We start from the raw sequence: 27821 nt of genomic DNA on the forward strand, positions 1-27821 counted from the left end.
CTGCTCCTGGCAGGACCTTCCTGGACGCTGGGTAGTAGATGGAGAAGCCATGAGGAGTTGTAGGTGGATAAGAATGAGTATTACAGAAGCCAGCGGCCATAAAACCATCAGACAAAACCGTTCTTCATAACAGTCTCTATTTGAGACCATTTAATATTGTCCCAGAGATCTCAGACCACCTGTTCATTTTTTTTCACTCTGCTTCTATCTTTGTACTTTAGTTTGTATACATGCTGTTCACTTTCTTCAAGTTCACTGCTTCTTTTATACATATATATATATATATATATATTTATTTCAGAGAGGAAGGGAGAGGGAGAAAGAGCTAGAAACACCAATGATGAAGAGAATAATTGATCGGCTGCCTCCTGCATGCCTCCCACTGGGAATCAAGCCCACAACCCAGGCAAATGCCCTTCTCCAGAATCAAACCTGGGACGCTTAGGTCCACAGGCCAATGCTCTATCCACTGAGTCAAACCGGCTAGGGCAAGTTCACTGCTTCTTTTCCTCTGCTTTTCCCAAATAATTCTTAAATTTGTCTAATAATGTCTTCATTCCTGATATAACATTTTTTATTTCTAGCATTTCCATTTTCTTCTTTTCTATCATTTACATGTCTCAGCTGATTCCTCATCTCTGCACTCAAGTTGCCTCTTTCTCACTAGATAGTTCAGCATTTTTATCATGGTTATTTTCTTGTTAGCCATGCTTGGTATCTTAACGCTGACAAGATTCCAGAGATCTCTTCATACTTTACAACTGAGCCACCAGCATTCTAAACCAGAAGAGAGCTGTCTCTGCTTTATAGTCTAGCTGTCAGCTTTTTTTTTTTTTTTAATCACCGAGGGATTCTCTTTTCTCTCTCATTTGCCCCTGGATTTGTGTGCCTTGGCAGACCTATCTTTCTCTCCTGCTTCCCTATCCCCAGTCTTGGCAGGGAGACTGCTTTACAATTTGGGTAGAGGCCAAGCATGACTCAGAAAGTGAACAGAAAGTTTCTCTCCGATCTCTTATCCAACTCCCAGCCTGTGTACCTGAGAATCCAAAATGCAGATGATTTCTCGCAACTTTGCTGCCTTGCTGCCTGCGCCCTGCCTGTCTTCAGAGGGTTATATGTTACTAAAGTCCGTCAGCCTGGCCTGCGGGGACCGGGCCAAAACCAGCTCTCCGACATCCCCCAAGGGGTCCCGGATTGAGAAGAGGGTGTTTCTTGGGTGACACACCCGGAATCGAGCTCCCTCCTCTCTGGTTCTAGGTGCAACACCCGAGAATCACAGCTGCCAAGTCACCACAGCTTGGTAACTCCTGCGATGAGCGTCTGACCCCTGGTGGTCATTGTGCATCATAGCTACCAGACCATTAACCAGTTGCCAGTTAGCGGTCACTTAGGCTTTTATATATATAGACCAGAGGCCCGGTGCATGGAATTTGTGCATGGAGGGGGTCCCCTCAGCCCAGCCTGCACCCTCTCCAATCTGGGACCCCTTGGGGGATGTCCAACTGCCGGCAGTTGGACATCCCTCTCACAATCCAGGACCACTGGCTCCTAATCACTCACCTGCCTGCCTGCCTGATCGCCCCTCACTGCCTCTGCATGCCGGCCTGATCACCCCTGACTGCCCCCCCCCCCTGCCGGCTGGTCACTCCTAACTGCCACCCCGGCAGCCTAGTCACCCCTTACTGCCCCCCCTGCTGGCCTGGTCTGCCCCCAACTGTGCCCCCTCTGCTGGCCTGGTCGCCCCTAACTGCCCACCCCTGCCCACCTGGTCACCCCACACAGCCTGCTGTTCAGTCATTTGGTCGTCCCTCACTAACCCCCCTGCTGGCCTGGTCATAGGCAGCCATCTTGTGAGGGTGTGAGGGTCATTTGCATATTACCTCTTTATTATATAGGATAGTTGCAAGAGACCCTGAATGCTTCAAAGGGATCCCCCAGCTCCCCTGCCTTGCCCCAAGATCTTTGATTTATTACACCCCAGCATTAAGTGAAGATCTTAGGAGAGTTTGTGGGTGAGTGAAAAACTCATTCCCTGGCTGGGCTCCCTGGGATTCCCATCTGTCATATTTATAGCCTATTCCTCTTCCCATCCCTCTGCCAAGAATGAGAATAGCTGTGAGTCTTTTCTGTGAAGGGCTCATCATTTTGTTTCTAATATGTTTCCTCGTTGAAGGTGTTTCACACTCTTTTCCAGCAACATGAGCTCTAGACTTGAAGTTGAATCTTTATTTGATAAAAATACTTTTTACTCCAAATAGTCTTAGTCTCTTTCTTTGGTTACCTGTTTGATATCTGTCTACAGCCTATTTGAGTATAGACAAGATGTGCCCAAAAGACTCCTTCTAGTGGTCATGAACATAGGAGTTACATTTTATATAAAAATCTCTAAGAATTAGAAACAGCTGGAGAAGGGCCCACTGAATGAAATGAGGACCTCTGAATGTCAGACGTAGTCTCTCAATAGCCTTTGTCTCTAACAGACTGGGTCCACAAAAGGGAAGTATTGATTTGTTTAAAGTTTTAATTTCTCTCTTCCCTTTATCTGATACCCATCGAAGCTAGAATTAAAAAAATAATAATGTAATGTTTGAGGTGTCATTATAGATTGATCTTAGTAAACAGCAAGGTCAAAGGGACACTCCTGACCAGAGTAAATATATACTTAGGTAAAGAGAAGATCGATAGTCTTTGAGGAATTAAAAGGGAATTAAGATTGATTATTTCTACTGATTAAAAATAAAATTACTGGAATAATTTCTTTTTATTGTAATATGACATATTTCTATGCCATATATTTCTGTCCCTGAAGTATTTTTCAGAAATGTACTAAAAAATAAACCATTCTAGTTACTATGTTTTACTTTTTTAAAATGTTATTTTATTGTTTAAAGTATTACAAATAGTAGTACATACGTCTCCTTTTTTCCCCATTGACCTTCCCCCGGCCTCCCCTACACCCCGGCACCTGCCCTCACCCCCTCTCCAGTGTCTTGCGTCCATTGGTTATGCATATATGCATGCATACAAGTCCTTTGGTTGATCTCTTACCTCCTCCACCCCTGCAACCCTCCCCAGCCTTCCCACTGTAATTTTCTCTGCCTCTGTATCTTTTTGTTCTTCAGGTTATAATGTTCTTTATTATCCATAAATGAGTGAGATCATGTGGTATTTTTCTTTCACTGACAGGCTTATTTCACTTAGCATAATGCTCTCCAGTTCCATCCATGCTGTTGCAAATAGTAAGAATTCCTTCTTTTTTACAGCAGCATAGTATTTCATTTCATAGATGTACCACAGTTTTCTAATCCACTCATCTGCTGATGGGCATTTAGACTGTTTCCAAATCCCAGCTATTGTAAATTGTGCTGCTATGAACATAGGGGTGGCATATATCCTTTCTAATTGGTGTTTCTGTTTTCTTGGGATATATCCCTAGAAGTGGTATTACTGGGTCAAATGGCAGTTACATTTTTAAATTTTTTTTTTAAATGTATTTCTTTTTTTTAAAATATATATTTTATTGATTTTTTTTTTACAGAAGAGGGAGAGGGATAGAGAGCTAGAAACATCGATGAGAGAGAAACATCGATCAGCTGCCTCCTGCACACCCCCCACTGGGGATGTGCCCGCAACCAAAGTACATGCCCTTAACCGGAATCGAACCCAGGACCCTTCAGTCTGCAGGCCGACGCTCTATCCACTGAGCCAAACCAGCTAGGGCACATTTTTAAATTTTTGAAGAAATGCCATACTGTTTTCCACAATGGCTGCCCCAATCTGCATTCCCACCAGCAGTGCACGAGGGTTCCCTTTTCTCAGCATCCTCTCCAGCACTTGTCATTTGTTGATTTGTTGATGTTACCCATTCTGACAGGTGTGAGATGGTACCTCATTGTTGTTTTGATTTGCATCTCTCAGACGATTAGTGACTTTGAGTACCCTACCTAATAAAGGGTAATATGCAAATTAACCATTACTCCATCACAAAATGGCGACACCCGTAGCTACAAGATGGCGATGCCCAGTCCTCTCAGCCCCACTGGAGTCCCCCAGTCCTGGGGGGTGGTGGCCATTGAGAGCGGGCAGTGTGAGTGGTCTGATGGAATGATTGCTTTGTCGCCACGGCAACGAGGCAAGCGTCTCGCCCTGGCTGTGGAGGGCCTCTGGGCAGCGGGCGAGAAGCTGCCAGGCCCCACAGAGAGCTACTGGCGTACGGATTCGTGTGCAGGGCTACCAGTGTTTTCACATGTCTCTTGGCTTTCTGAATGTCCTCTTTCGAAAAGTGTCTATTTAGGTCCTTTGCCCATTTTTTGATTGGGTTGTTTATCTTCTTTTTGTTAAGTTGTATGAGTTCCCTGTAAATGTTGGAGATTAAACCCTTATCAGAGATAACATTGGCAAATATGTTCTCCCCAGTCGCCTTTCTTGTTATTTTGTTGATGGTTTCTTTTGCTGTGCAGAAGCTTTTTATTTTGATGTAGTCCCATTTGTTTAATTTCTCCTTAGTTTCCATTGACCTAGGAGCTGTGAAGGTAAAGATATTGCTACGACATATGTCTGATATTTTGCTGCCTATGGAGTCTTGTCAGATTTTTATGGTTTTCCATCTTACATTTAAGTCCTTTATCCATTTTGAGTTTATTTTTGTGTATGGTGTAAGTTGGTGATCTAGTTTCATTTTTTGCATGTATCTGACCAAATTTCCCAGCACCATTTATTAAAGAGACTATTTTGACTCCATTATATGCTCTTGCCTCCTTTGTCAAATATTAATTGAGTATAATGGCTTGGGTCAATTTCTGGGGTCTCTATTCTGTTCCATCCTATATAATAAAGATGTAATATACAAATAGTCATTACGCCATGAAGCCTAATGAATGACCACTTAATGACCGGATCATGGATCAGCAGGAGGGTGGGGCAGCGAGCTACACTTGGGCGTTGGAGAGCTACAGGAGGGGGCAGGGCAGCAAGCTATGGGATGAGTGGGGTGGGGGGAGGAGAAACGGGGGGGGGGACTACAGGAGGACGGAGCAGCAGGCAGAGAGTTACTGGAGGACGGCAGCGAGCTACTGGCAAGCTACTGGCACATGGATTGGTGTACAGGGCTACTAGTTGGTCTATATGTCTGTTCTTGTGCCAGTACCAGGCAGTTTTGAGAACCGTGGCTTGGTAATATAGCTTGATATCTGGTACTGTGATCCCTCCAACTTTGTTCTTCTTTCTCAAGATAGCTGTGGCTATTCGGGGTGTTTTTTTATTCCAGATGAATTTTTGGAGAGCTTGTTCTAGATCTTTGAACTATGTTTTACTTTTAAATATAGCAAGTTAGAAGACAGGAATTGTTAGGACTATCCCTAAAATTGAAGATATTCTAATTATTTTCTATTTTCCATTTTCCAGGCTAATAACAGAAGCAACATGGCAATCTGGACAAGAGATACAATTTATCTTGGATATGATTCTCTTCAATTTGTCAAAATAATAAATACTAAAAAACTGATGGAAATTCTAGATATACCCTCAACTGCTACTCTGAGTATACACAACATTGAGTATACAGCCCACCCTTTGGAATTGGGCTTGTTGTTAAATTTCTGTGTTACATGTAATGTCATGAAACAAATTCACCTAGTGATATATAATGAAGATTCGAAAAAGTGGGTGCACCAAGACTTTTCATTAAATGTCACAATTGACAGTTTCATAACTCCACATTTTATATATTCATCATTGCCAGACTTAATACTATGGGACAAACACAGGGTCTACTATTCTTATCACAATTTCACTACTACTGGAGTTATACAGACACCTACAGAATTTGGGAATCTATCAAAATTATCACATGACAGTATTATTCATGATGCTTATTTAGGTGAGGCATTCTCATTGTGCAAAAAAAAAATACTCTTGATTTTGTAATAGATGACTTTCTTATGAAGATGTAGCAAATTTAAATGTACATTAAATATTGATAGGTAAAGGTGGACTTCTTACCACCTAAAAATGGGTATCAAATTCTACTAACATTAACTAGGATCTTGCATAGCAAAATGGCAAACTCAAGTTCTTTTTTTTCAGAGGTTCATTTTGGTCAATCAGAGGATATGAAATAAGCAACTTACATGTGCCTTTTCAGTGCAGGAGGTGACGTGGTTTTATTCATTTCCTAGGGCTCCCGTAACAAACTACAAAAACTGGGTGGTTTAATACAACAGCAGTGTATTGTCTCCTGGTTCTGGAGGCTAGAAGTCTGCTTTCAAGGTGTCAGCAATGCCACACTCCCTCTGAAACCCGAAGAGGAATCTTTCCTTTCTCTCCCTAACTTCCGGTGGCTTCTAGCAAACCTTGCATCCCTTGGCTTACAGCCACATCGTTCCAATTTCTACCTTTGTCATCACATAGCGTGCTCCCTGTGTCTTGTTTTAAGGACAACAGGACTCCCCTACTCTGGTATGCCCTTGTCTTAACCAAGCTCAGCTGTAATGATCCTATCTCCAAAAAAAGGGCACATTCCGAAGTTGTAATGAGAGCTAGAACTTCAATGTCTTTCTTGGGGGGAACACAGGGCTCCAGGAGGGCAGGTCACCAGCCCGAGGTTGGCCAGCTAGGAAGTGGCAAGAAGCAGCACCTGAACTTGAGCCTTCTGCTCAGCATATCATGGGGGTGGTGTGGGGACCCCCGGCTAGAAGTGGCCCACCAAGAATGTTGTATCTGAAAAGAAAGCTAACTGTTGACATCAACTAACTGTTCATTTTACAGAGATGGCTATAGAACCAAAGAGGTTAAGAGACTTACTGTCTATGAACCTCTAAGACTTAAACATAATACTCTATTGAGGGAAGAAAACGTATTATTATTTACAGAATGAACATGAAGAAGTGACCACCCCTCCCCATTCTTCATCCCAATTATATTCTGCTAGGACTGACATACCAAAATGCCACAGAGTAGGTGGCCTAAACAATAGAAATCTATTTTCTCATGGTTCTGGAGGCTAGAAGTTCAAGATCAAGGTGTCATCAAGTTGGTTTCTGATGAGGACTCCCTTCCTGGATTGGAGACAGCAGCCAACTTCCCATTATGTCCTCATATGGCCTTTCCTCTGTGTGCATGCAGGGAAAGGGGGCGGGGTGGGAGAGAGAGATCTGGTGCCTTGCCTTCTGAGGACACCAGTCATATAGAAATAGGGCCCCACCCTTATGACCTCATTTAATCTAAATAACCTCCTTAAAGACTAATCTCCAAATACCGTCACAATGGGAGTTAAGGCTTCACCATATGCATTTGAGAGGGGGACATAATTTAGTCTACAATGCTTCCTATAATGCCATTCTTGTCATGCTCATTCTCACTATTTAATACACATTAGTAAGCTCTTTTTTCCCCCTATAAATGATGTGATATATAAGTGATATCGTGAATGCAGGAAAAACCTACTGTACTGTGAAATGGAGGAGAAGTTATTGTGTAAAGTTGCAGGTTTGTGCCTGAACACCCTAATTTTCTCAAAGTACGTGAATAGTCATTATAAAAAAGATTACTTTGGGTAAAAGTCCAATTACATAAAAGAGCGTGGATTTATGGTTACTTAGAATAACAAACTTCTCTCTCTCTCTTTTTCTAGATTACTATGGAAATATCTTGGTAAAAATGGAAAATAATATCTTGTTTTATTTCAAGATTAATATCAGAGATGCAGTGAAGCTACATTTATGGACAAACACATCAACAAAATCATCAGTTTTTTTGAATTTATTTAGTCAAATAAATTTTGTACATGTTTTTGAAAATGGCACACTCTATGTACAGGAATATCCCTTAGGTCTGGAAGTACGAAGTGTAACTTTCAAAACAAAAGAAAAATGCCCCTTTGTGGCATTTCATAATAATATTAATCGTGTTTTTTACATCTTGGACAAAGGAGAGAATCTGTCAGTTTGGGCTCAAATAGTCTACCCAGAAAATTATGGTTTGTATATTATTGTGGAACCTTATGGCCCAAAACTATTAGAAAATAAATTCTATCTTCAGTATGAAATTGCTTCAGGATTCTGCACTAAAACCTTGGTAAGTTATTATTTTAAAATGTCATTTGATTTTAATAAATGTAAAAGCATAATGTTAATATTCTTTAAAACAGATTTCCCTTCTAGGTTTAGCTTGGAACATGTTGAGAAACATACGTGTTTTTCATAAATAATATGATAAGCCATTAATTCCTGAGCCACAGTTTTCACTTGCAATATCTAAGGCCTCTTTGCGACTTAAAATACGTTTCTGAAGAAATATCTGTCAGTTGTATTGTGTTCTTCCTTTTATCTTTTATTTTATTCTTATGCCTGGTTTTTCCGTCAAATCCACAAGTTAGGGTTGTGAGTAACTGGGCATTTCACCTGGGCTCACTCATGAAGCTGTGGTCCTTGGGCGGCCTGTCTGGGTAGGATGGTCTCAGGTGGCCTCATTCACTGGCGTGGTGTGAGGGGCTTGGGCTGGAGGACTTGTCTCTACTCCATGTGGCTGCCATCTGCACACGAGGTCCGGTTTCTCTGCGTGGCAGTCTCAGGGCAGTGTTCCACAGCAGAGAGAGAGGAAGCGACTCGGCCTCCTGAGGCCTGGGCTTGGCCTCATTCTATTCATCAAAGCAGTTCACAAGACCAGCCCTGATTAAGAGGATGGGGAAATAGACTCCGCCTCTTAATAGAACAGCTGAAGTGTGTTGTACAGGGACTTGCACGCTTGAGTGAGAGAAGTGACTGCAGCCATCTTTGCAAACATTCGCTCACAGTTGGAGTAAATAACCTTCCGATAGGTCAGTTTCCCTTTAGCCACAAGGAACCTTCTACATTTTTACACACAATACCGATTTCATATCGATCCAGACACTTGAAGGAATTTCCAATATGGATATTTAAAAGGATATGAGGCCATGTAAATAAAAGGATAGCCACAAATCGAGAACCTGAATAGCATATTTAGCATGAGCAGGTTCTAAAAGTCATCCTCACTGCAGCTTAAAGTAACTAGCCATCTACTGCCTCATGGTTTACATTCAGAGACAACGTTGCCTTTTGCTTTTGTTGCCTTTGCTTTAGGTGTCAAATCCGAAAAATCATTGTCAAGACCAATATGAAGGAGTTGACACCTGTGTTTTCTTTTAGGAGTTCTTCAGGGTTTCAGGTGTTCCATTCAAGTAACTAATCTCATTTTGAGTTGATTTAGTATTTCTTCATCCATATTTATCTTGAGAGATATAAAACGACGTGTGTGTGTGTGTGTGTGTGTGTGTGTGTGTGTGTGTGTGTGTGTTTAGAGGGAGATCAGTTTGGTGCTGGCTAATATATTGTGATCAGAACAGAGACTCTGTGCCTCTGAAAAATCTTAGGAAAAAATCTCATTTCTGAGACAAGGTTTACTTACTCATAAGCTGGATGTTAAGTGGTATAACACAAAATCTACAATCTTGTGATAAAGTTGAAGGTTGTGAAAGTCATTATATTAAAAATAAATCTAGTTCCATGTTCAAGGAAAGGAACTACTGTTAATGTGTGTGTGTTTATATGTAAATATAAAAGTGTAAGGGAAAAGGTTTAAGGATCTAGGGATGTAATCACTATACTTTAAAAATGTGAGGCTTGGCCGTTACTTTGAGGAGCGAACAGTCGGTAGAGGGGTACAAAAAATGCAGAGCAATAAAGCCTTTAACTTGGAGAAGCAAAACCATGCTCCAAGAAAGCACCATCAGCATCACTACGAGCAGCAACAGCAGCAGCCACCGCCGCCAGCAGTACCTGCAAATGGACAACAAGCCAGCAGCCAAAATGAAGGCTTGACTATTGACCTGAAGAATTTTAGGAAACCAGGAGAGAAGACCTTCACCCAACGTAGCCGGCTCTTGGTGGGCAATCTTGCTCCTGACATCACTGAGGAGGAAATGAGGAAACTATTGGAGAAATATGGGAAGGCAGGCGAAGTCTTCATTCATGAGGATAAGGGCTTTGGCTTTATCCGCTTGGAAACACGAACCCTAGCGGAGATTGCTCAAGTAGAGCTGGACAACATGCCACTCCGTGGAAAGCAGCTGCGTGTGCGCTTTGCCTGCCATAGTGCATCCCTTACAGTCCAAAACCTTCCTCGGTATGTGTCCAACGAACTGCCGGAGGAAGCCTTTTCTGTGTTCGGCCAGGTGAAGAGGGCCGTAGTCATTGTGGGTGACCGAGGAAGGCCCTCAGGAAAAGGCATTGTTGAATTCTCAGGGAAGCCAGCTGCTCGGAAAGCTCTGGACAGATGCAGTGAAGGTTCCTTCCTGCTCACCGCATTTCCTCGACCTGTGACTGTGGAGCCCATGGACCAGTTAGATGATGAAGAAGGGCTTCCAGAGAAGCTGGTTATAAAGAACCAGCAATTTCACAAGGAGAGGGAGCAGCCACCTAGATTTGCACAGCCTGGCTCCTTTGCGTATGAATATGCCATGCGCTGGAAGGCACTCATTGAGGTGAAGAAACAGCAGCAGGACCAAGTGGACCGCAACATCAAGGAAGCTCGTGAGAAACTGGAGATGGAGATGGAGGCTGCTCGCCATGAGCACCAGGTCATGCTAATGGGGCAGGATTTGATGAGGTGTCAAGAAGAACTTCGGAGGATGGAAGAGCTGCACAACTAAGACGTGCAAAAACGAAAGCACCTGGAGCTCAGGCAGGAGGCAGAGCGCAGGCGCCGTGAGGAAGAGATGAGGCGACAGCAGGAAGGATTCAAGGGAACCTTCCCTGATGCGAGAGAGCAGGAGATAGGGATGGGCCAGATGGCTATGGGGGGTGCTATGGGCATAAACAACAGAGGTGCCATGCCCCCTGCTCCTGTGCCTGCTGGTACCCCAGCTCCTCCAGGACCTGCCACTATGATGCCAGATGGAACCTTGGGATTCACCCCACCAACTACCGAATGCTTTGGCCAAGCTGCTACAGTGAAAGGAATAGGGGCAATTGGTGGAACCCCTCCTGCATTCAACCGTGCAGCTCCTGGAGCTGATTTTGCTCCAAACAAACGTCGCTGATACTAATAAAATTGCAGTGTCTAGTTTCCCAAAACCCTTAAGAGAAGGACCCTTTTTGGACTAGCCAGAATTCTACCCTGGAAAAGTGTTAGGGATTCTTCCCAATAGTTAGATCTTCCCTGCCTGTACTACTCTAGGGCCAGAGGTCAAGAGAGGGGTGATATTTAAATCATTTCTGTGTGGCATATTGTTGAATCCTGTCTGTGTGGTGCATTCCTGAAGTCTCTTGATTATTGAAGGCCAAGGATGGGGAGCAATGGCAAAGGGGATCCAGTTAGAGCCCCCATGAATCTTGATCATTCCATTCTGTTTATCCTGTTCTATTTGCATTCTCATTCTTAAATTTCCCGACCCCGGAGACACTGCCACATGTACTGTTAGAGAGTGGGAATTTTTGAGCACTACTGAGGCCGTGGACTATGCCCCAGATAGAATTGTCAATGCTGACAGTAGGCCAGGCCTTGAGATATGGTCTCATGGCCCCTTCCCAGCACATAGCCTTCTTTCACAGAACACTGTCAGCTTTCTGAAGAACAGGATGACCCTGTGAATAATATGGTCGTCATTGGCATGATCCTGATGTTGCTTGGGAAAAACTGTTTTGTCTTGGGTTACTTGTTCTGCAAAAACCGGATGTGGTTAATGTGCTTAAAAGCGGTCCTACACAAAGGGTCGCTGCTGCTCTCTGGTCTCCCTGCGTGGAGAATGGCAGAGCAGTCGCCAGGTCGTCTGGCCGCCCGGCTAATAAAGGCTCCCTAAATTTTAATTTGGTCTGGGCTCCAGTGGTCATTCACTCGCAGCCGCTCCACAACAGTACCACAAAAACCACAAACATCCTCCATCACTTTATCCACTCCCAGGTGGGAATTCAGGCAAATGTCTGCGGAGGTCACAGATAACATACATACATACGGTTCTGTTATACCCCATATATTATCCCTTCATACCCTAAAGAAGACATTTTTCTCTTAGAGATTTTCATTTTAGTGTATCTTTAAAAAAAAAATCTTGTGTTAACTTGCCTCCATCTTTTTCTTGGGTGAGGACAACCCAGGAATGGCCCTTTTGTGTCTGATGTAGCTGTTCACAGCTTTTCTTGATAGGCCTAATAACAGCCTTGGAACAGGGTTGCTGTATGATGAATGTCCAACAGTATAGCTCTTAGCATTGCCTATCATAAGTAGTTATGCTATGCTTTATTTTTTATTGGTGTACCATGTTTGATTTGTTCCTGATACCTTTGGAGTTTTTTTCTGAAAATGAAGCAGTAATGCAGCATCAACTTATGAAAATACATTTTAATCCTTAAAAAAAATGTGAGGCTTATAATTTTCTGCCTCTAATATCATCTATGTTCTGTAAATGACTGTACCTTAGAATATAGCAAACTTTTGAAATACTGGAAATTAAGATGAAGCATACCCCAGATGGAATCAAATAGCAAGGACATATGCAAATAACAAATGGAGATTTTTTTTAAATGACTCAAAAACTACAGAGGAAAGGTTCAGGCAGATAATTTCTCATTGTCTCAGAAATTGCAGACAAGATGGTATCTGTAATCACTTAAAACCATCAGAGAACAAATAAAATGGTCCAGAAACAAGGTTATTAGAAAACAGAAAAGTGAAAAGTCTTCTATGCTCAGGATATAAATGAAAAATAAGAATAATACGGTCATGACAAAAGTCAAATGAAGTGGGAGAGAGAAGCAATAGGAATAAGACTAATAATATAAAATTAAAAGGAAAATGTAACAAAGGGAATCTAATATGTACATAGTTGGAGTTTCTGAGATAGTAAAGAAAAATTTAAAAACGCTAAATATATTATTTTTCTTACCTAAAGAAAGATTTAAATCTGTCTTGAAAGTATCCATTTTCCCCATTCCCAATTTTCCTACTTTACAAAAACTTTTTAACTTTCTTTTTCAGGACATAATATTTTATCAGAATGTAAATTATGAGGCAGTACATGATTACTTCAAGCTACAGTGAGTATGACTTTTATTTATTTATTTATTTATTTATTTATTTTTTTAAATTTCTTTATTGATTAAGGTGTCACATATTTGTCCTCATCCCCCCATTCGCATCCCACCCCTCTCCCCACGCATGCCCCAATCCCCTGTTGAACTTAACCGTTGGATAGGCTTATATGCATGCATACAGGTCCTTTGGTTGAACTCTCCCCCTCCCCCCACCCTCCCCCTACCCTCCCCTATCCTCCCTCTGAGGCCCGATAGTCCGATCGATGCCTCCTTGCTTCTGGTTCTGTTCTTGTTCCTCAGTCTATGTTGTTCATCATTTCCCCTAGATGAGCGAGATCATATGTCACTAGATATATACTAATAAGAACTGAATGTGAGACGAGCAATAATAGTTATGCTGACAGGCAAATGAATCAATCTGTAGCGAGCTTCCCCCTGGACCAACAGTTCTTTTGAGACCCAATTTCAATGTCCAGTAGTTCCTTATGTGTACATGTCAGCACTGACCCCTCAGCTCTGGATGGTGGACAAATGGTGGTAATGGAGGTCCGACTCCCTCTGGTTTGGTCTCGGCCGAACCCAGGGGCACGGCGTCACCCGGACTAAGGGGCACGTGGCCTCACCCATACCCAAGGGGCGCGTGGTCTCACCCGGGCCTGGGACCCAGCCTCACCCGGATGGATCCAGGGGCGCACGGCCTCACCCGGACCCAGGATCTGGCTTCACCCGTACCCAGGGATGCTTGGCCTCTCCCAGACCCAGGGGCACGTGGCCTCACCCGGGCCTAGGTGCACGAGGCCTCATCCGGATCCAGGGACACATGGTCGCACCCGGACCCAGGGACGCTTGGCCTCTCCCAGACCCAGGGCCACTTGGGCTCACCCGGGCCTAGGTGTACGAGGCCTCACCCGGATCCAGGGACACATGGTCTCACCCGGACCCAGGGACGCTTGGCCTCTCCCAGACCCAGGGCCACTTGGGCTCACCCGGGCCTAGGTGCACGAGGCCTCATCCGGATCCAGGGACACATGGTCGCACCCGGACCCAGGGACGCTTGGCCTCTCCCAGACCCAGGGCCACTTGGGCTCACCCGGGCCTAGGTGCACGCGGCCTCACCCGGATCCAGGGACACATGGTCTCACCCGGACCCAGGGATGCTTGGCCTCTCCCAGACCCAGGGCCACTTGGGCTCACCCGGGCCTAGGTGCACGAGGCCTCACCCGGATCCAGGGATACATGGTTTCACCCGGACCCAGGGACGCTTGGCCTCTCCCAGACCCAGGGCCACTTGGGCTCACCCGGGCCTAGGTGCACGAGGCCTCATCCGGATCCAGGGACACATGGTCGCACCCGGACCCAGGGACGCTTGGCCTCTCCCAGACCCAGGGCCACTTGGGCTCACCCGGGCCTAGGTGCACGCGGCCTCACCCGGATCCAGGGACACATGGTCTCACCCGGACCCAGGGATGCTTGGCCTCTCCCAGACCCAGGGCCACTTGGGCTCACCCGGGCCTAGGTGCACGAGGCCTCACCCGGATCCAGGGAAACATGGTCTCACCCGGACCCAGGGACACTTGGCCTCTCCCAGACCCAGGGCCAGTATGACTTTTAGAAGAGCCTGCTCATGCTAAATATGCTATTCAGGTTATTGATTTGTGGCTATCCTTTTATTTGAATGGCCCCATATCCTTTTAAATATCCAGATTGGAAATTCCTTTAAGTGTCTGGATAGATGTGACATTGGTATTGTGTGTAAAAATGTAGAAGATTCCTTGTGGCTAAAGGGAAGCTGCCCTATCAGAAGTTCTCACTCACCCAATTGAAGATGTAAAAAAAGGGTGTTATTTCTTGATTCAATACTTTTTGAGCACGTTTACCCTTCATTCCCATCCCAAAGTCTTTACATACTATCCTTAGGCAAAAACTAGAATGCTGATCTTCCCAGAAGTCTTCAACTAGGAGTAGAATCGGATAAAAACCCATCTTTGACTCCTGGAATAAGGTAGCACTAAACACTTAATTTCTGGAGGAAGACAACCAACTTGGAATTGTGTCTTAAGGCATTTCTGTGTTTCTCATTGTCCTGACTCAATATATTTTCTTGGAAAATAGCGTTGTTTTTCTGGGAAGAAGTCCACTCTATGCTAGGCATGTTCTAGGTGTTCAAACTGCCTAATGAACAAGAAGAGGGAAGCACTGCTGTGGACAGATCCCTAGTGGGAGAAGTGCTCAAATAAGTAGACAAGATAATGCCAAATAGTTATAAGTACTACTGAGAAAATAAAACAAAGAGGTGATGGAGTGTGGCCAGGAAGGACAGGGAGGAAAATGATAGACATGATAGCCATCCCTTTCCCCTCCCCACCACCATTTCTCATTCTTCTAATGTCATGGGCTAGTAGACTGTTTGGCATTTTGGGTGAGGTGGATATTTACTGAGAATTCTGTTGCTGTAGAATACATATCAAACTATCCAGGATACTGAGACTTGAGAAAAAAACACCAAAAGCTTTGAAATCAACCATGATAGGGGAAAAAATGTGCCCATAAGAAAAACTGGGAAATTAAAGACAAAATATTTACCTTAGTGTCCTTTACAGATCTATACTATATAATGAATTTATCAAGCCAAAGGTGCCCTCAGATTGAAAAAAAGCCATAATTGGCATAGTTATATTTACCGTATTTTCCGGTGTATAAGACGACTTTTTAACCCAGGAAAATCTTCTATATGCCCAGTCGTCTTATACGTCGGAAAATACAGTAATTATAAGAGGCTTCCTGATTTCAAAAGTGTTAAATGAGGAAAAAAATGAACCTTAGAATGGTAAAATATGGTACACTGATTTAAAAATATGAAAATGAACTATTTGTATCCTCATTTACTTATTACATTTTATATAAATTATATAACTAAACAAATATTAAAATACAATAAATATTGGGAGAAAAACAACATTTGTTTGTGGTTAGTTAGTTTGTATTTGTTTTTCCCAGTGTTTTTTCCAAAGGTAATAACCTTAGCAGAGGTGAGGGGCAGATAAAGCCTTCTAAATTTCTCCTGTGATTTTGAGTCCTGTTTTGCCCGAGCACAGATGACTTAGGAGCATTTCACAAGGTAGTAAGGCATTGTGTCTGATCTCCCTTTCCATTCCAGTCAGATCATATTGTGCAGCATAATGTGGTTCAGGAAACTAATTTCATAACTTAGTCTTCATTGTTCCAGAGGTGTCATCAATAGGAGGGAACACCTGTAGAGACCGTGGTGGCTGCAGCCTTTAATAGGGTCAGGAAGCAGCAGACCTCTGCCCTCCAGGCACTGAGGGTGTTAGTGAATCGAGAGGTTGAAATGCTGATAGATGCTCATTTCTGTTGCCATTGTGTCAACCCTATGCTGGCCAGAGGAATACCATGAGGTGGGAGTGACTTTCAGGTCTGATGGTGGTGCCCTCAGCACAAACAGGGCACTGTAACCCCACCCCCTTCCAGTCCCCCAGCATTTCTCAGGAGGGGCCAGTCACAGCAGGTACATGGGGCTCTTATCTGCTCTACAGAGAGGCAGAGTCATGTCTACCTCCCTGTGAGTCTATACTCACCTGTATGTGTTTTTTCTCCTAGATACCAGAACACGGGTCTTATGCTTATGCAGGTTAGGCCTAGTGAATTTGAAAAAACATGCCCAATACCCCCAAAGGTAAGTGACACAGGTGAAAGGTTTAAAAAGACTTATTTCAATAATACATAGATACAAATTTCCAGTTATAAAAATAGACACAGGATGTATACAGTACAGCAATTTGCTTCAATAATACATGGGTACAAATTTCTAGTTATAGTCACGGGATGTAAAGTACAGTACAGGGAATATAGTCAATAATATTGTAATAACTATGTCTGGTATTAGATGGGTCCTAGACTTATTGGGGGCAACACTTCATAAGGTATATAAATGTCTAATCACTATCTTGTACACCTGAAACTAATATAGTATTGTATATCAACTGCAATTGAAAAATAAATGTTAAAAAATAATGCATAGCCTGGCCAGTGTAGTTCAGTGATTGAGCTTCTACCTATGAACTAGGAGGTCACAGTTCGATTCCCGGTCAGGGCACATACCCAGGTTGAGGGCTCGATCCCCAGTAGGGGGGCATGCAGGAGGCAGCTGATCCATGATTCTCTCTCATCATTGATGTTTCTATCTCTCTCTCCCCCACTCCCTTCCTCTCTGAAATCAATAAAAATATATGTATTTTTAAAAAATGATCAAAGAAGTAGGAAAATACACTTAAAAGGTTATTATTTCTAATTTGAAATGGAATTGCTTTTAGCTATAGAAATGTGTGGGTCAGAACCACTGAACTTACCAACCAAATGGCTTTGTTTTAGGTGTTCCAAATAGCTGTTGGCTGTGATACCACCAAATATATTATGGTTAAAGGGCAAGTATATTTACATTTGACCTGTCTTACTCTTTCTGTTTTAAAAACAAGTGGTAAACTAATTAGTAATTATTAGTGATAATTTAGGCTAATAACTGACATGTCCATAGTGTAATAAAAAACTGAATTGACAGACAGCTTTTCGAGGAGAAACCAAGATGGTAGCATAGGTAAACAACTGAACTTGCTGCCTCGCACAACCACTTCAAAACTACAACTAAAACACAAAACGGACATCATCCAGAACCACAGGAAGGCTGGCTGAGTGGAAATTCTACAACTAGAAGGAAAGAGAAAAGCATGCTGAGACTCAGAGGAGCTGCGGAAGGCAGAGGTACGAAGGCACAGGCACGGACAGGGCTGGCAACTGAGTACGCGGCTGGCTTTTTCAATCCAAAGGGAGACACAAGCTCCCGACTGCTCTGAACTCCAGTTCCGGGCGAGACTCTGGGGACCCAGACTCATATGGGGAGAAATTGGATTGTTTGGCAGCGGGCAGAACTCTAGGGTGGCTTTCTCTCAGAGGTGCTTGCAGCAATTACTGAGGGTCACTGAGACCCAGGGGCCTCTTAGGGCAGGACTGACAGGAAGCCATTGCTGTTTGCTCTGCCCTGAGACTCTGCCCCACCCCAGCTGTGCACAGAGGCTTTTGCATATGAATGGCCTGGTCCTTTGAAATCTAAACTTACCTAACAAACTGCAGCTGAGTCAGAGAGATCCAGAACATCCAAAAGAAGGCCCAAGGCCCCACAGCAGCTTGCATTGCTTCACAGCTGGGCCTCATCTGGGCACCTACAAAACCCAAACAAAGAAGAGGAATCTGCAGATCTCTCCATAGCTCCTGCTGGGTGGTCACAGATAGAGGCTAAATTAGCACCTCCTTAGAGATTCAAGAGCCAGTGTACCCAGGGGTCAGAGTGGGACCATCCAGATTACAACTCCTCAGATCCATAAGGGACACATTCAGGGGGCAGACTCAGTGAGCATCAAAGCCCCACTGAAGCAAGTCTTGTCTCATAAGGGTGTCTCCAGCACAGAAGTTCTCCCATCGTAGACACAGCTGATCCTCACAGCCAATTGACCTGGAGGTCAATTCCTGCCAGTGATACCAACAACAATCAAGGCTTAACTACAACAAGAGTGTGCACACAGCCCACAAAGGGGTGCACCAAGAGTGTCCACACCTCAGGTAACTGGGGAGGCTGAGCCACTGGGCGCTATAGGACACCTAGCACACAAAGCCACTCTATCAACTCAGGGAAGCAGCCAAAATGCAGAGACAAAGAAACAGGTCACAAATGAAAGAAATGGAGGAAAGCAAACGACTGGATATAGAGTTCAAAACCACAGTTATAAGGTTTTTCAAGAATTTTCTAGAAAAGGCTGATAAATTTAGTGAGACCCTCGAGGATATGAAAAAGGACCAACTAGAAATTAAGCATACTCTGACTGAAATAAAAAATTGTATACAAAGATCCAACAGCAGACTAGAGGACCGCAAGAATCAAGTCAAAGATTTGAAATATGAAGAAGCAAAAAACACCCAACCAGAAAAGAAAAAAGCAAAAAGGATCCAAAAATATGAAGATAGTGTAAGGAGCATCTGGGACTACTTGAAGCGTACCAACATCTGAATTATGGGGGTGCCAGAAGGAGAGAGAGAGCAAGATACTGAAAACCTCTTTGAAGAAATAATGACAGAAAACTTGCCCCACCTGGTGAAAGAAATAGACTTACAAGTCCAGGAAGCACACAGAACCCCAAACAAAAGGAATCCAAAGAGGACCACACCAAGACACATCATAATTAAAATGCCAAGAGCAAAAGACAAAAAGAGAATCTTAAAAGCAGCAAGAGAAAAACAGTTAGTTACCTACAAGGGAGCACCCATACGACTGTCAGCTGATTTCTCAACAGAAACTATGCAGGCCAGACGGGAATGGCAAGAAATATTCAAAGTGATGAATAGCAAGAACCTACAACCAAGATTACTCTACCCAGCAAAGCTATAATTTAGAATTGAAGGTCAGATAAAGAGCTTCACAGACAAGAAAAAGCTAAAGGAGTTCATCACCGCCAAACCAGTATTATATGAAATGCTGAAGGGTATTCTTTAAGAAGAGGAAGAAGAAGAAAAAGGTAAAGATAAAAATTATGAACAACAAATACATATCTATCAACAAGTGAATTTAAAAATCAAGTGAATAAAAAATCTGATGAACAGAATAAACTGGTGAATATAATAGAATCAGGGGCATAGAAAGGGAGTGGACTGTCAATCCTCAGGGGGAAAGGAGTGTGGGGGGTGCGGGAAGAGACGGGACAAAAATCTTACACCTATGGATATAGATGTTCTGTCATTATTTTTCTGTCATTATTTCTTCAACAGTGTCCTCATCCATAGGTGTAATCACTGCAAGCACCTCTAAGAGAAAGCCGCCCTCGAGTTTTGCCCACTGCCAGACAGTCCAGTTTCTCCCCGTATGAGTCTGGGTCCCCAGAGTCTCGCCCGGAACTGGAGTTCAGAGCAGTCGGGAGCTTGTGTCTCTCTGCAGATTGAGAAAGCCAGCTGCGTACTCAGTTGCCAGCCCTCTCTGCGCGCACGCCTCTGTACCTCTGCGTTCCGCAGCTCCTCTGAGTCTCAGTGTGCTTTTCTCTTTCCTTCTAGTTGTAGAATTTCCACTCAGCCAGCCTCCCTGTGGTTCTGGATGATGTCTGTTTTATCTTTTAGTTGTAGTTTTGAAATTGTTGTGTGAGGCAGCAGTTTAGGTGTTTACCTATGCCGCCATCTTGGTTTCTCACAAGCTAATATCTTTTTAAAGAATTCTCGTGATTGGCCACAAGCCTTAGAACAGAAAACACTCGAATTCTCTTGATCCATCCGAAATGTGTTAAGTATTACCATCTCACTCAGCAAGGAATCTGCATTTCCAGGAAACGCAAAGGCTAATTGATTTATACAGCCTATAACATCCTCTTCCTGAGATGGTCTACATCCTTGCTCATTTGAGTATGGTCTATGGACCAGGCATCACCTGTGAACTTATTAGAAATAAGGTTTCACCTCACATCTGCTGAGTCAGAACCTCTATTTTTAAAAATTTTCCAGAAAATTAGTAGGGCCATGGTAATTTGAGAATAGCTGCTCTAAGCAACAAGTTACCAAAATAAATTCCCAGTATCACTGAACGTGGGTTTCCTGCTTCAGTGAGGGGCCAAGCAGCTTGAACCAATCTGCTTGTGGCAGGGTCTAGACAGCGATCTTCAAGCTAGTTACTCATCAGAATCACCGGGAGAGCATGTTTACAAAAACACAGACTTCAAGACGAAGGTCCAGGCCTCTTAGTCAGTGGCGCATTGTTCTGGAACCTAAATATAACCCTAATATTTTAGGTTCAGGTTGTGGTTGTAGTGGCCTAAGGCTTTACAGTTGCTAGAGGCCACCTGTGGGGCCCAAGGTACTTCTGACCGGAGACTTCTCAATGAAGGAGGGCATTTCTTCGGGTCTAATTTGCATTTGAGATGGGAGATAGTCTAGACTTCCAATATCTATCTAAACACAGTGGTTTGTTCTTATGAGCTACTCTGGAAGCAGCCAACAAAAATGGTCAAATGAATAATTTAACTTCCAGAAAATGCTATCATTTCATATACCATGATAGCCTTATGTCTGCATGAACCCTAATTAGAAATATGTGAATCCTTAAAGTAGCTCCTTACCTGCACAACTGCATAAATTAGAAATGTGTGTTTTAAAAAATGTCTGAGAGCCTGGCAGGTGTTGCTCAGTGATTCAGCATTGACCTATGAACCAGGAGGTTAAGGTTCAATTCCTGGTCAGGGCACATGCCCGGCTTGTGGGCTCATTCCCCAGTAGGGGACCTGCAGGAGGCAGCAGATCAATGATTCTCTCTCATCATTGATATTTCTCTCTCTCTCTCCCTCTCCCTTCCTCTCTGAAATCAATAAAAACATATTTTCCCTAGCTGGTTTGGCTCAGTGGATAGAATGTTGGCCTGGAGGCTGAAGGGTTCTGGGTTCAATTCTGATCAAGGGCACATGCCTGAGTTGCGGGCTTGATCCCCAGTGTGGGACATGCAGGAGGCAGCCAATCATTGATTCTCTCTCATCATTGATGTTTCTGACTCCCTCTCCATTCCTCTCTGAAATCAATAAAAATATATTTTAAAATAATAAAAATATTTTAAAAAAATTAAAAAATGTATGAGGAATAAAATCATCTACAGGAATTTTTCTTCATCTTTGATAGATTTTCTATCAATTTTTCACAGTTATCAAAAAAAATCAATAGATTTCAAATTCTGGTGTCTTCAGGAACATTTGTGTAACTGATTTTTAAAAATAGAAATGCTAGGGCAACACACCAACCCCAGAGATTATAATTCAATAAGTAATGACTCTGTAATACTCTCAAGTTTTAGAATTATTGAGTTAAATGATTAAATGTTTGTGCAAGTATATAAAAAGAAATTATATTACAAATTCATTATGTTTCTTTTTGTAGATTTAATCACAAAGATTGTCTTCGGCATAATTTCTTTTACATTATTGAAAAGTAAGAAATATTGTAACATAAGCACTGAATTTTTATTAATTTAGTATTAATAATTTAGAGTCAGTATTTATTCCTGTTAATATCAGTCTTTTATAATATATGCATTTATTGCTATAAATTTACTTCTAGTCACTGCATCTTTAACTGCATCTCACAAATTTTGAAAAGTTGCATTTTCATTTTTATTTAGTTTAAAGTATTTTTAAATTTCTCTTAAGATTTCTTCTTTCACTCATGTATTACTTAGAATTGTATTGTTTATTCTCCACATATTTTGATAGTATTTTGGAATTATGATTATCTACTTGACTTCTCTGATAACTCCCTACCCAAACCAAGTAATGGTTTAATGTTTAAGTTTGAAAAGAGGAAAGATAAGTAATAAAAATATCTTTTTATAGGTCATATCTGAGGCATCGACCATCTAAAAACTTGGTAAGAAAACTATAATTTTATTAATCAGCCTAGTATGGAAAATAACCAAAGCATTTTTCCTTTTCTAGAGAGTAAAATATAGTTGGAAAAAATATGGCTGCCCATTTAGAGTTGATTTCAGAAAAAAATTTCACCCTTTGCTTCAACTGTAAGTATATTCTATTAAAATTTGAACTTACTTTCAAAGTTTCAAAATAAAGGATGAAAAGAGGGCTAATTAATAATGCATTTAATAATAAATATTTTTGAACACCCAATATATGTGACTCTAGGTTTTCAGTACTAGTTAACTAAAGTTAGATAACCCATGGTTCCTGCATGTTGAGAGAGGTTACAATTTAGCACCTGAGACATAAATGGGTGAGAAAGCTGAGACTCTTTCTCAGAGGTGTAGGCAGTCTCTTTTTTAAGAAATAAATATTTTTATTGACTTCAGAGAGGAAGGGAGAGGAAGAGAGAGAAACATCCATGATGAGAATCATTGATCAGCTGCCTCCTGCATACCCACTACTGGGGAGCAAGCCCGCAACCTGGGCATGTGCCCTGACAGGGAATTAAACTCTGACCTCCTGGTTCATAGGTCGATGCTCAACCGCTGAGCCATGCTGGCTGGGCTGTAGGCAGTCTCTTAACCCTCCCTTTCCCTCTCTAAATCGCGTCCCAAGCTCTACTGAAGATAGTTTGATAGAAACTACCTTCCTGGGGTAACATCTGACTTTTCTTTCTGTGGGCCAATAATAACAAAAGCTTGCAAGGAAAGAAACTATTACTAGTAAGGGAATAGTGAGATTTCAAAAATATCTCTAACTTAATTTTTATAAACAGTATTTAAAATATTAAGTAAAAATGCTATGAGGAAGGCTTTTTCAAGTAATTTTATATTCATTTGCTTGCTTCTCTGACTTTATTCTTGATTTATGATTACAGAAGTCGCATAGTTTGTTACAAAAATTTAAAATACATAAAAAAGATAAATGATCATGTTTCTAATTGTTTTGCTGTTATAAATAAAATAATAGTGAATATCCACTTATGTACATGTTTGGACTCTAGTCCAGATATGCCATTAGGATGCATTACTGAAAGTAAAATCCTAGGTGTAAAACATCAAAATTGTAGTCAAGGCATTCAGCTTCTGGGATCCCACAGGGTGGCTGGCTGTGGAGTAATGAGTCAGGAGCTCCAATTCAGTTTTGCCATCAAACCTTTCCCTGTGAGGATCCCAGAGGCCTCTGCCAGCATATCCCCCGCCACACACACACACACACACACACACACACACACACACACTCTTCACCATGCAGTTGTAAGACTCCACGCTGTTTCCTCACCCTCCTACATCACCTCCTACAATCTCTCTGTCACGGGTCCTCTGTGCCTCCGGTTAGTCTGCTATCTTGTTTAGTTTGATCTTCTATACACCCACTCAGGCCACTGCTCCTCCTGGGCACCCCACACTCTTCCTCTCACCAATGCCCAGTGTACTTTGTTTACTTTATACTAGGGGCCCAGTGCACGGATTCGTGCACCTTGAAAGGAACTGTGGGCTGCCAGGCTGTGGTAGGCACAGGGGCAGGTCTTGACCCATCCTCCACACCCCTGCCCGGCTCCTTCCACCACGAACCCCTGTCCCCTCTCTGCCCACAGCCCTGCTCCCATGCGCTGACAGCGCTGGCCCTACTTGCACCCACTGATGGCACGGAGCGACTGGGGACAGCGCCAGCAGTGGGTGCGAGTGGGGCCAGCACTAAATAGGTGCGAGGGGTGGCTGCTGCCCTGATCGATCGCCCCTTAGGAGGAGCAGGGGGAGGTGGAGAAGCCCTCAGGGGTGATCAGGGCCAGCAGCTGCCACTCGCATCCGCTGATGGCGCTGAGCGATGGGGACCAGCACCGGACACCGGCAGTAGGTGCAAGCAGTGGCTCAGGCACTGGCTGTGGGTGCGAGCAGGGCTGGCACTGGCCGAGGGTGTGAGCAGCGGCTCCAACGCCAGCAGCAGGTGCGAGTACTGGCAGGACCACGGCGCGGGAGCAAAGAATTTTCAGTAACCACCAGAGGCTCTCCCCGATGACAGTGACCGGTGCCCCGCCTTGGTCTGGCGCCCCTGCTCACCTGCTCCATCATCCCGCTGCAGCCGACGCCCACCATGTTCCACACTCGCCTCCTGGTGGTCAGTGCACGTCACAGAGACCAGTTGTTCGGTTGTTCTGGTTGTTCCGCCATTTGGTCTATTTGTATATTAGCCTTTTATTATATAGGATGGTGCCTCATCCCCCACGGGTAAGCTATTTTAATGTTCTCTCCCAGAGAAGCGCACTCTTCAGCTCACTTCATCATTATTAAACGGCTACTCTGCACTAATTACTGTGCTGGGCACTGGGAATTCAAAGGTAAATAAGACAGGATTGCTGCACCCAAGGGTTCAAGAGTCTGATGAATTAGATAAACACATGAGCGGGTAAGCTAAGTGGCATGATAGAAAGAAACAGTGTGGGTGGTTGGCATTGAAGCTCAAAGGGAAAGTATCCAGCCTAGCTATGGAAGGAAGGGGGGCTCTGGGGAACGTTGCCAGAGAGCATGCCTTTGAACTGAGCCACTGAGTCTTAAAGGATAATGGGCATTTAGCTGAAGGCAGGGGAAGGAAGAAGAGAGGTGAGGAAGGTAATCAATTCCATTGGGGAAGCCTTTTCAGCAAAAGTGATAGTTTGAGGAAGGAAATGTGTAGTTCAGGTAGAGTCACGTAGGTGGGGCTCCCAGGGAGAAATGAAGTGTCCGGAGAAGAGGCTGAACAATGGGCCAGGTGGACTCAGATCCTGGAGGCCTTCCTCTCCGTTCCTCCCATGGAGCACTCGGACCCACCACGTGCTCCAGCTAGTCCTCTCTGGGAAAAGTGCAGAGACGAATTTCCAGGAAACAAGTCCGAGGACGCTCAGGTAGTAAAACTGTATAACCAAATTACTGAAATAGCAACAAGAAGAGGAATCATTATGAGAAAATTAGCGATTATAATAGCAGGGCTTGCTCTGGCCAGTGTGGCTCACTTGGTTGGGTGTCATCCCATGCACTGAAAGGTTCCTGGTTCGATTCCTGGTCAGGGCACACGCCCGGGTTGTGGGCTCAATCCCCAGTAAGGGAGCGTGCAGGAGGCAGCTGATCAATGTTTCACTCTCACATCAAAGTCTCTCTCTCTCTTCCCCTCTCCTTTCCTCTCTCTCTAAAAGTCAATAAAAAAATCTTAAAGAATAGATAGATAGATGATAGGTAGGTAGGTTGGTAGGTAGGTAGGTAGGTAGATAGATAGATAATAGATAGATAGATAGATAGGTAGATAGATGATAGATAGATGATAGATCTTAGGCAGGGCTTGATAAGTGATAGATGTGAATGGTAAGGATAAGAAAGTGAGGAAGATGAATGAGTCAAAGGTGATATCAGTCAGAAGAGATCTTCCACAAACTTCCATCACCATATCCATTCATCTTCACGCCTCTGTATCCATGAACTCTGTCTTCCTATCACCATAGATTAACTATATGCATATCTAAGGTCTGTCTGTCCATTTGTGAACTGTAGGTATCCCCACCCCTTTCCTAATTAAGAGCATTGCTCCAGAAATTGTCCCCTCTTTCTCCTGCATCATCAACTTTACCCTCTGGTTTGCCATATAAATATGCAGTTCTTTCCCTCAACAAAAACAAAAACCTGCTCTTGACCCCACTACCCCTTTAGCTACTATATTCACTGTCATCAATTCTTCTATTCTCTCCCATATCCCTGTCAGTCAGACTTTTACCCCCACCACTTCATTGGCCCTGCTTGCCAGTGTGACCAATGGCCTCCAAATTGCTAAACCCAAGGCTCAGTTCTCTAGTCTAACCTCACTTTATCTCATTAACAAGAATGACACATTTGATCATTCCCTTCTACTTGAAATATTTTCTTCCATCGGCTTCAGGATATTGCATTCTCCTGCTTTTCCTGCTACCTCACTGGTAGCTACTCCTTAATTTCATAGTTTCTCCCTCCCCTCCCCCCATGACCTCTTAATATTGAAATGCCCAAGGTTCAGGGCTTTCTTTTTTGTTAATCCTCACCCAAAAATATTTTTCCATTGATTTTTAGAGAGTGGAAGAGAGAGGGAAAGACAGAGAGAAATATTGATGTGAGAGTAACACATCGATTGGTTGCCTCCTGCACCAGCCCGGACCAGGGCCCGGGCCAGGGAGGAGCCTGCAACCGAGGTACGTGCCCTTGGCCGGAATCGAACCTGGGACCCTTCAGTCCACAGGCTGATGCTCTATCCACTGAGCCAAACCAGTTAGGCTCAAGGCTTTCTTTTCTCTGTCTCAACTTGTTCTTCTTGTAGTCTCATCCAGTCTCATGGACCTGAATGTCTCAATATACTGATAAACCCCCAAAACTCTTATCTCCAGTCTGACTATTCCCCTTGCATTAGTCAAACATGCATTAGTCAAACATGGCCAGGTTATGCTGCAGTAACAAAGAAATTCTAGCATCTCAGTGTTTCCCTCTTTTCATGTTATAGTCTGACATGTATCATAGCTACATATGTGGTTATGGCTTCCTATGTTACCACTATGAAAAAAGAAGACTGGAGGATTGCATTAGATGTCTTAAAGGGCCAGCCTAGCCATGGTTTACACCACTTCCACACACATGTTACCTGGGACCTAATGCCATGGCCCCAGTCTAACTCCAAGGAGGGCTAGAAAATGTAAACAGCCACAAGGGTATTTGGTGAGCACTAACAGTTTCTGCAAATTCCTGAACTCCAGGCCAATAAATTCACTTAGGTGTTGAACAGATATAATATCATTTTTCCACTTAGATAGTGAATAGAGCTTTCAAACTTACCCTGTCCAAAACTGAACTCTTGATCTTTCCCTCAAAAACCACTCTATCAATAATAGCCTTCCTCATTTAGACGGAGAGCAACTCCATTCTTCTGGTATCATTTCTCCTCTAATCTATCCATAACGTCAATGCAATTCCAATAAAAATCCCATCAGGGTTGTCAGCGGAATGTGACCAGCAGATCCTATAAGTTATACAGAAAACAATGGGCCAAAAACCGTCTAGACAAATATGTTCCAGAATTCAATTTCAAGAAATAGCAAAGTAATTTTTATTTGACATTCACTCTGTCCAATAACAATGACCTATGCTCTTTCAGTTCGCAGACCGACGCTCTATCCACTGAGCCAAACCGGTTTCGGCTGACCTATGCTCTTAACAAAAATGTAACACATCGTTGTGTAGATGCACTGGAGAGCAAAACCACATGACCCTTGAAAAAAGGGAAG

The 27821-nt window shown here is 43.3% G+C and overlaps 2 protein-coding genes across 2 annotated transcripts in view; both read left to right on the forward strand.

The window, feature by feature from the left end:
- Window positions 1–27821, forward strand: part of CATSPERE (catsper channel auxiliary subunit epsilon) — a 79146-nt gene that overhangs the window by 27971 nt on the left and 23354 nt on the right. Inside the window, exons 10-17 of the mRNA XM_054713085.1 lie at window positions 5404–5878; window positions 7631–8073; window positions 12991–13049; window positions 16665–16740; window positions 17436–17488; window positions 22014–22064; window positions 22466–22499; window positions 22568–22647. Coding sequence (XP_054569060.1) covers window positions 5404–5878; window positions 7631–8073; window positions 12991–13049; window positions 16665–16740; window positions 17436–17488; window positions 22014–22064; window positions 22466–22499; window positions 22568–22647 — 1271 coding nt within the window. The remainder of the gene's footprint in view (window positions 1–5403; window positions 5879–7630; window positions 8074–12990; window positions 13050–16664; window positions 16741–17435; window positions 17489–22013; window positions 22065–22465; window positions 22500–22567; window positions 22648–27821) is intronic.
- On the forward strand, window positions 9659–11201 carry LOC103293486 (non-POU domain-containing octamer-binding protein-like). Its single transcript, XM_008149848.3, is given in 1 exon segment — window positions 9659–11201. A coding segment is annotated over 1 exon segment (1371 nt). The 5' UTR covers window positions 9659–9685; the 3' UTR covers window positions 11057–11201.

This window comes from Eptesicus fuscus, chromosome 24 (genome assembly GCF_027574615.1).
Source record: "Eptesicus fuscus isolate TK198812 chromosome 24, DD_ASM_mEF_20220401, whole genome shotgun sequence".
In the NCBI taxonomy this organism is placed as follows: domain Eukaryota; kingdom Metazoa; phylum Chordata; class Mammalia; order Chiroptera; family Vespertilionidae; genus Eptesicus; species Eptesicus fuscus.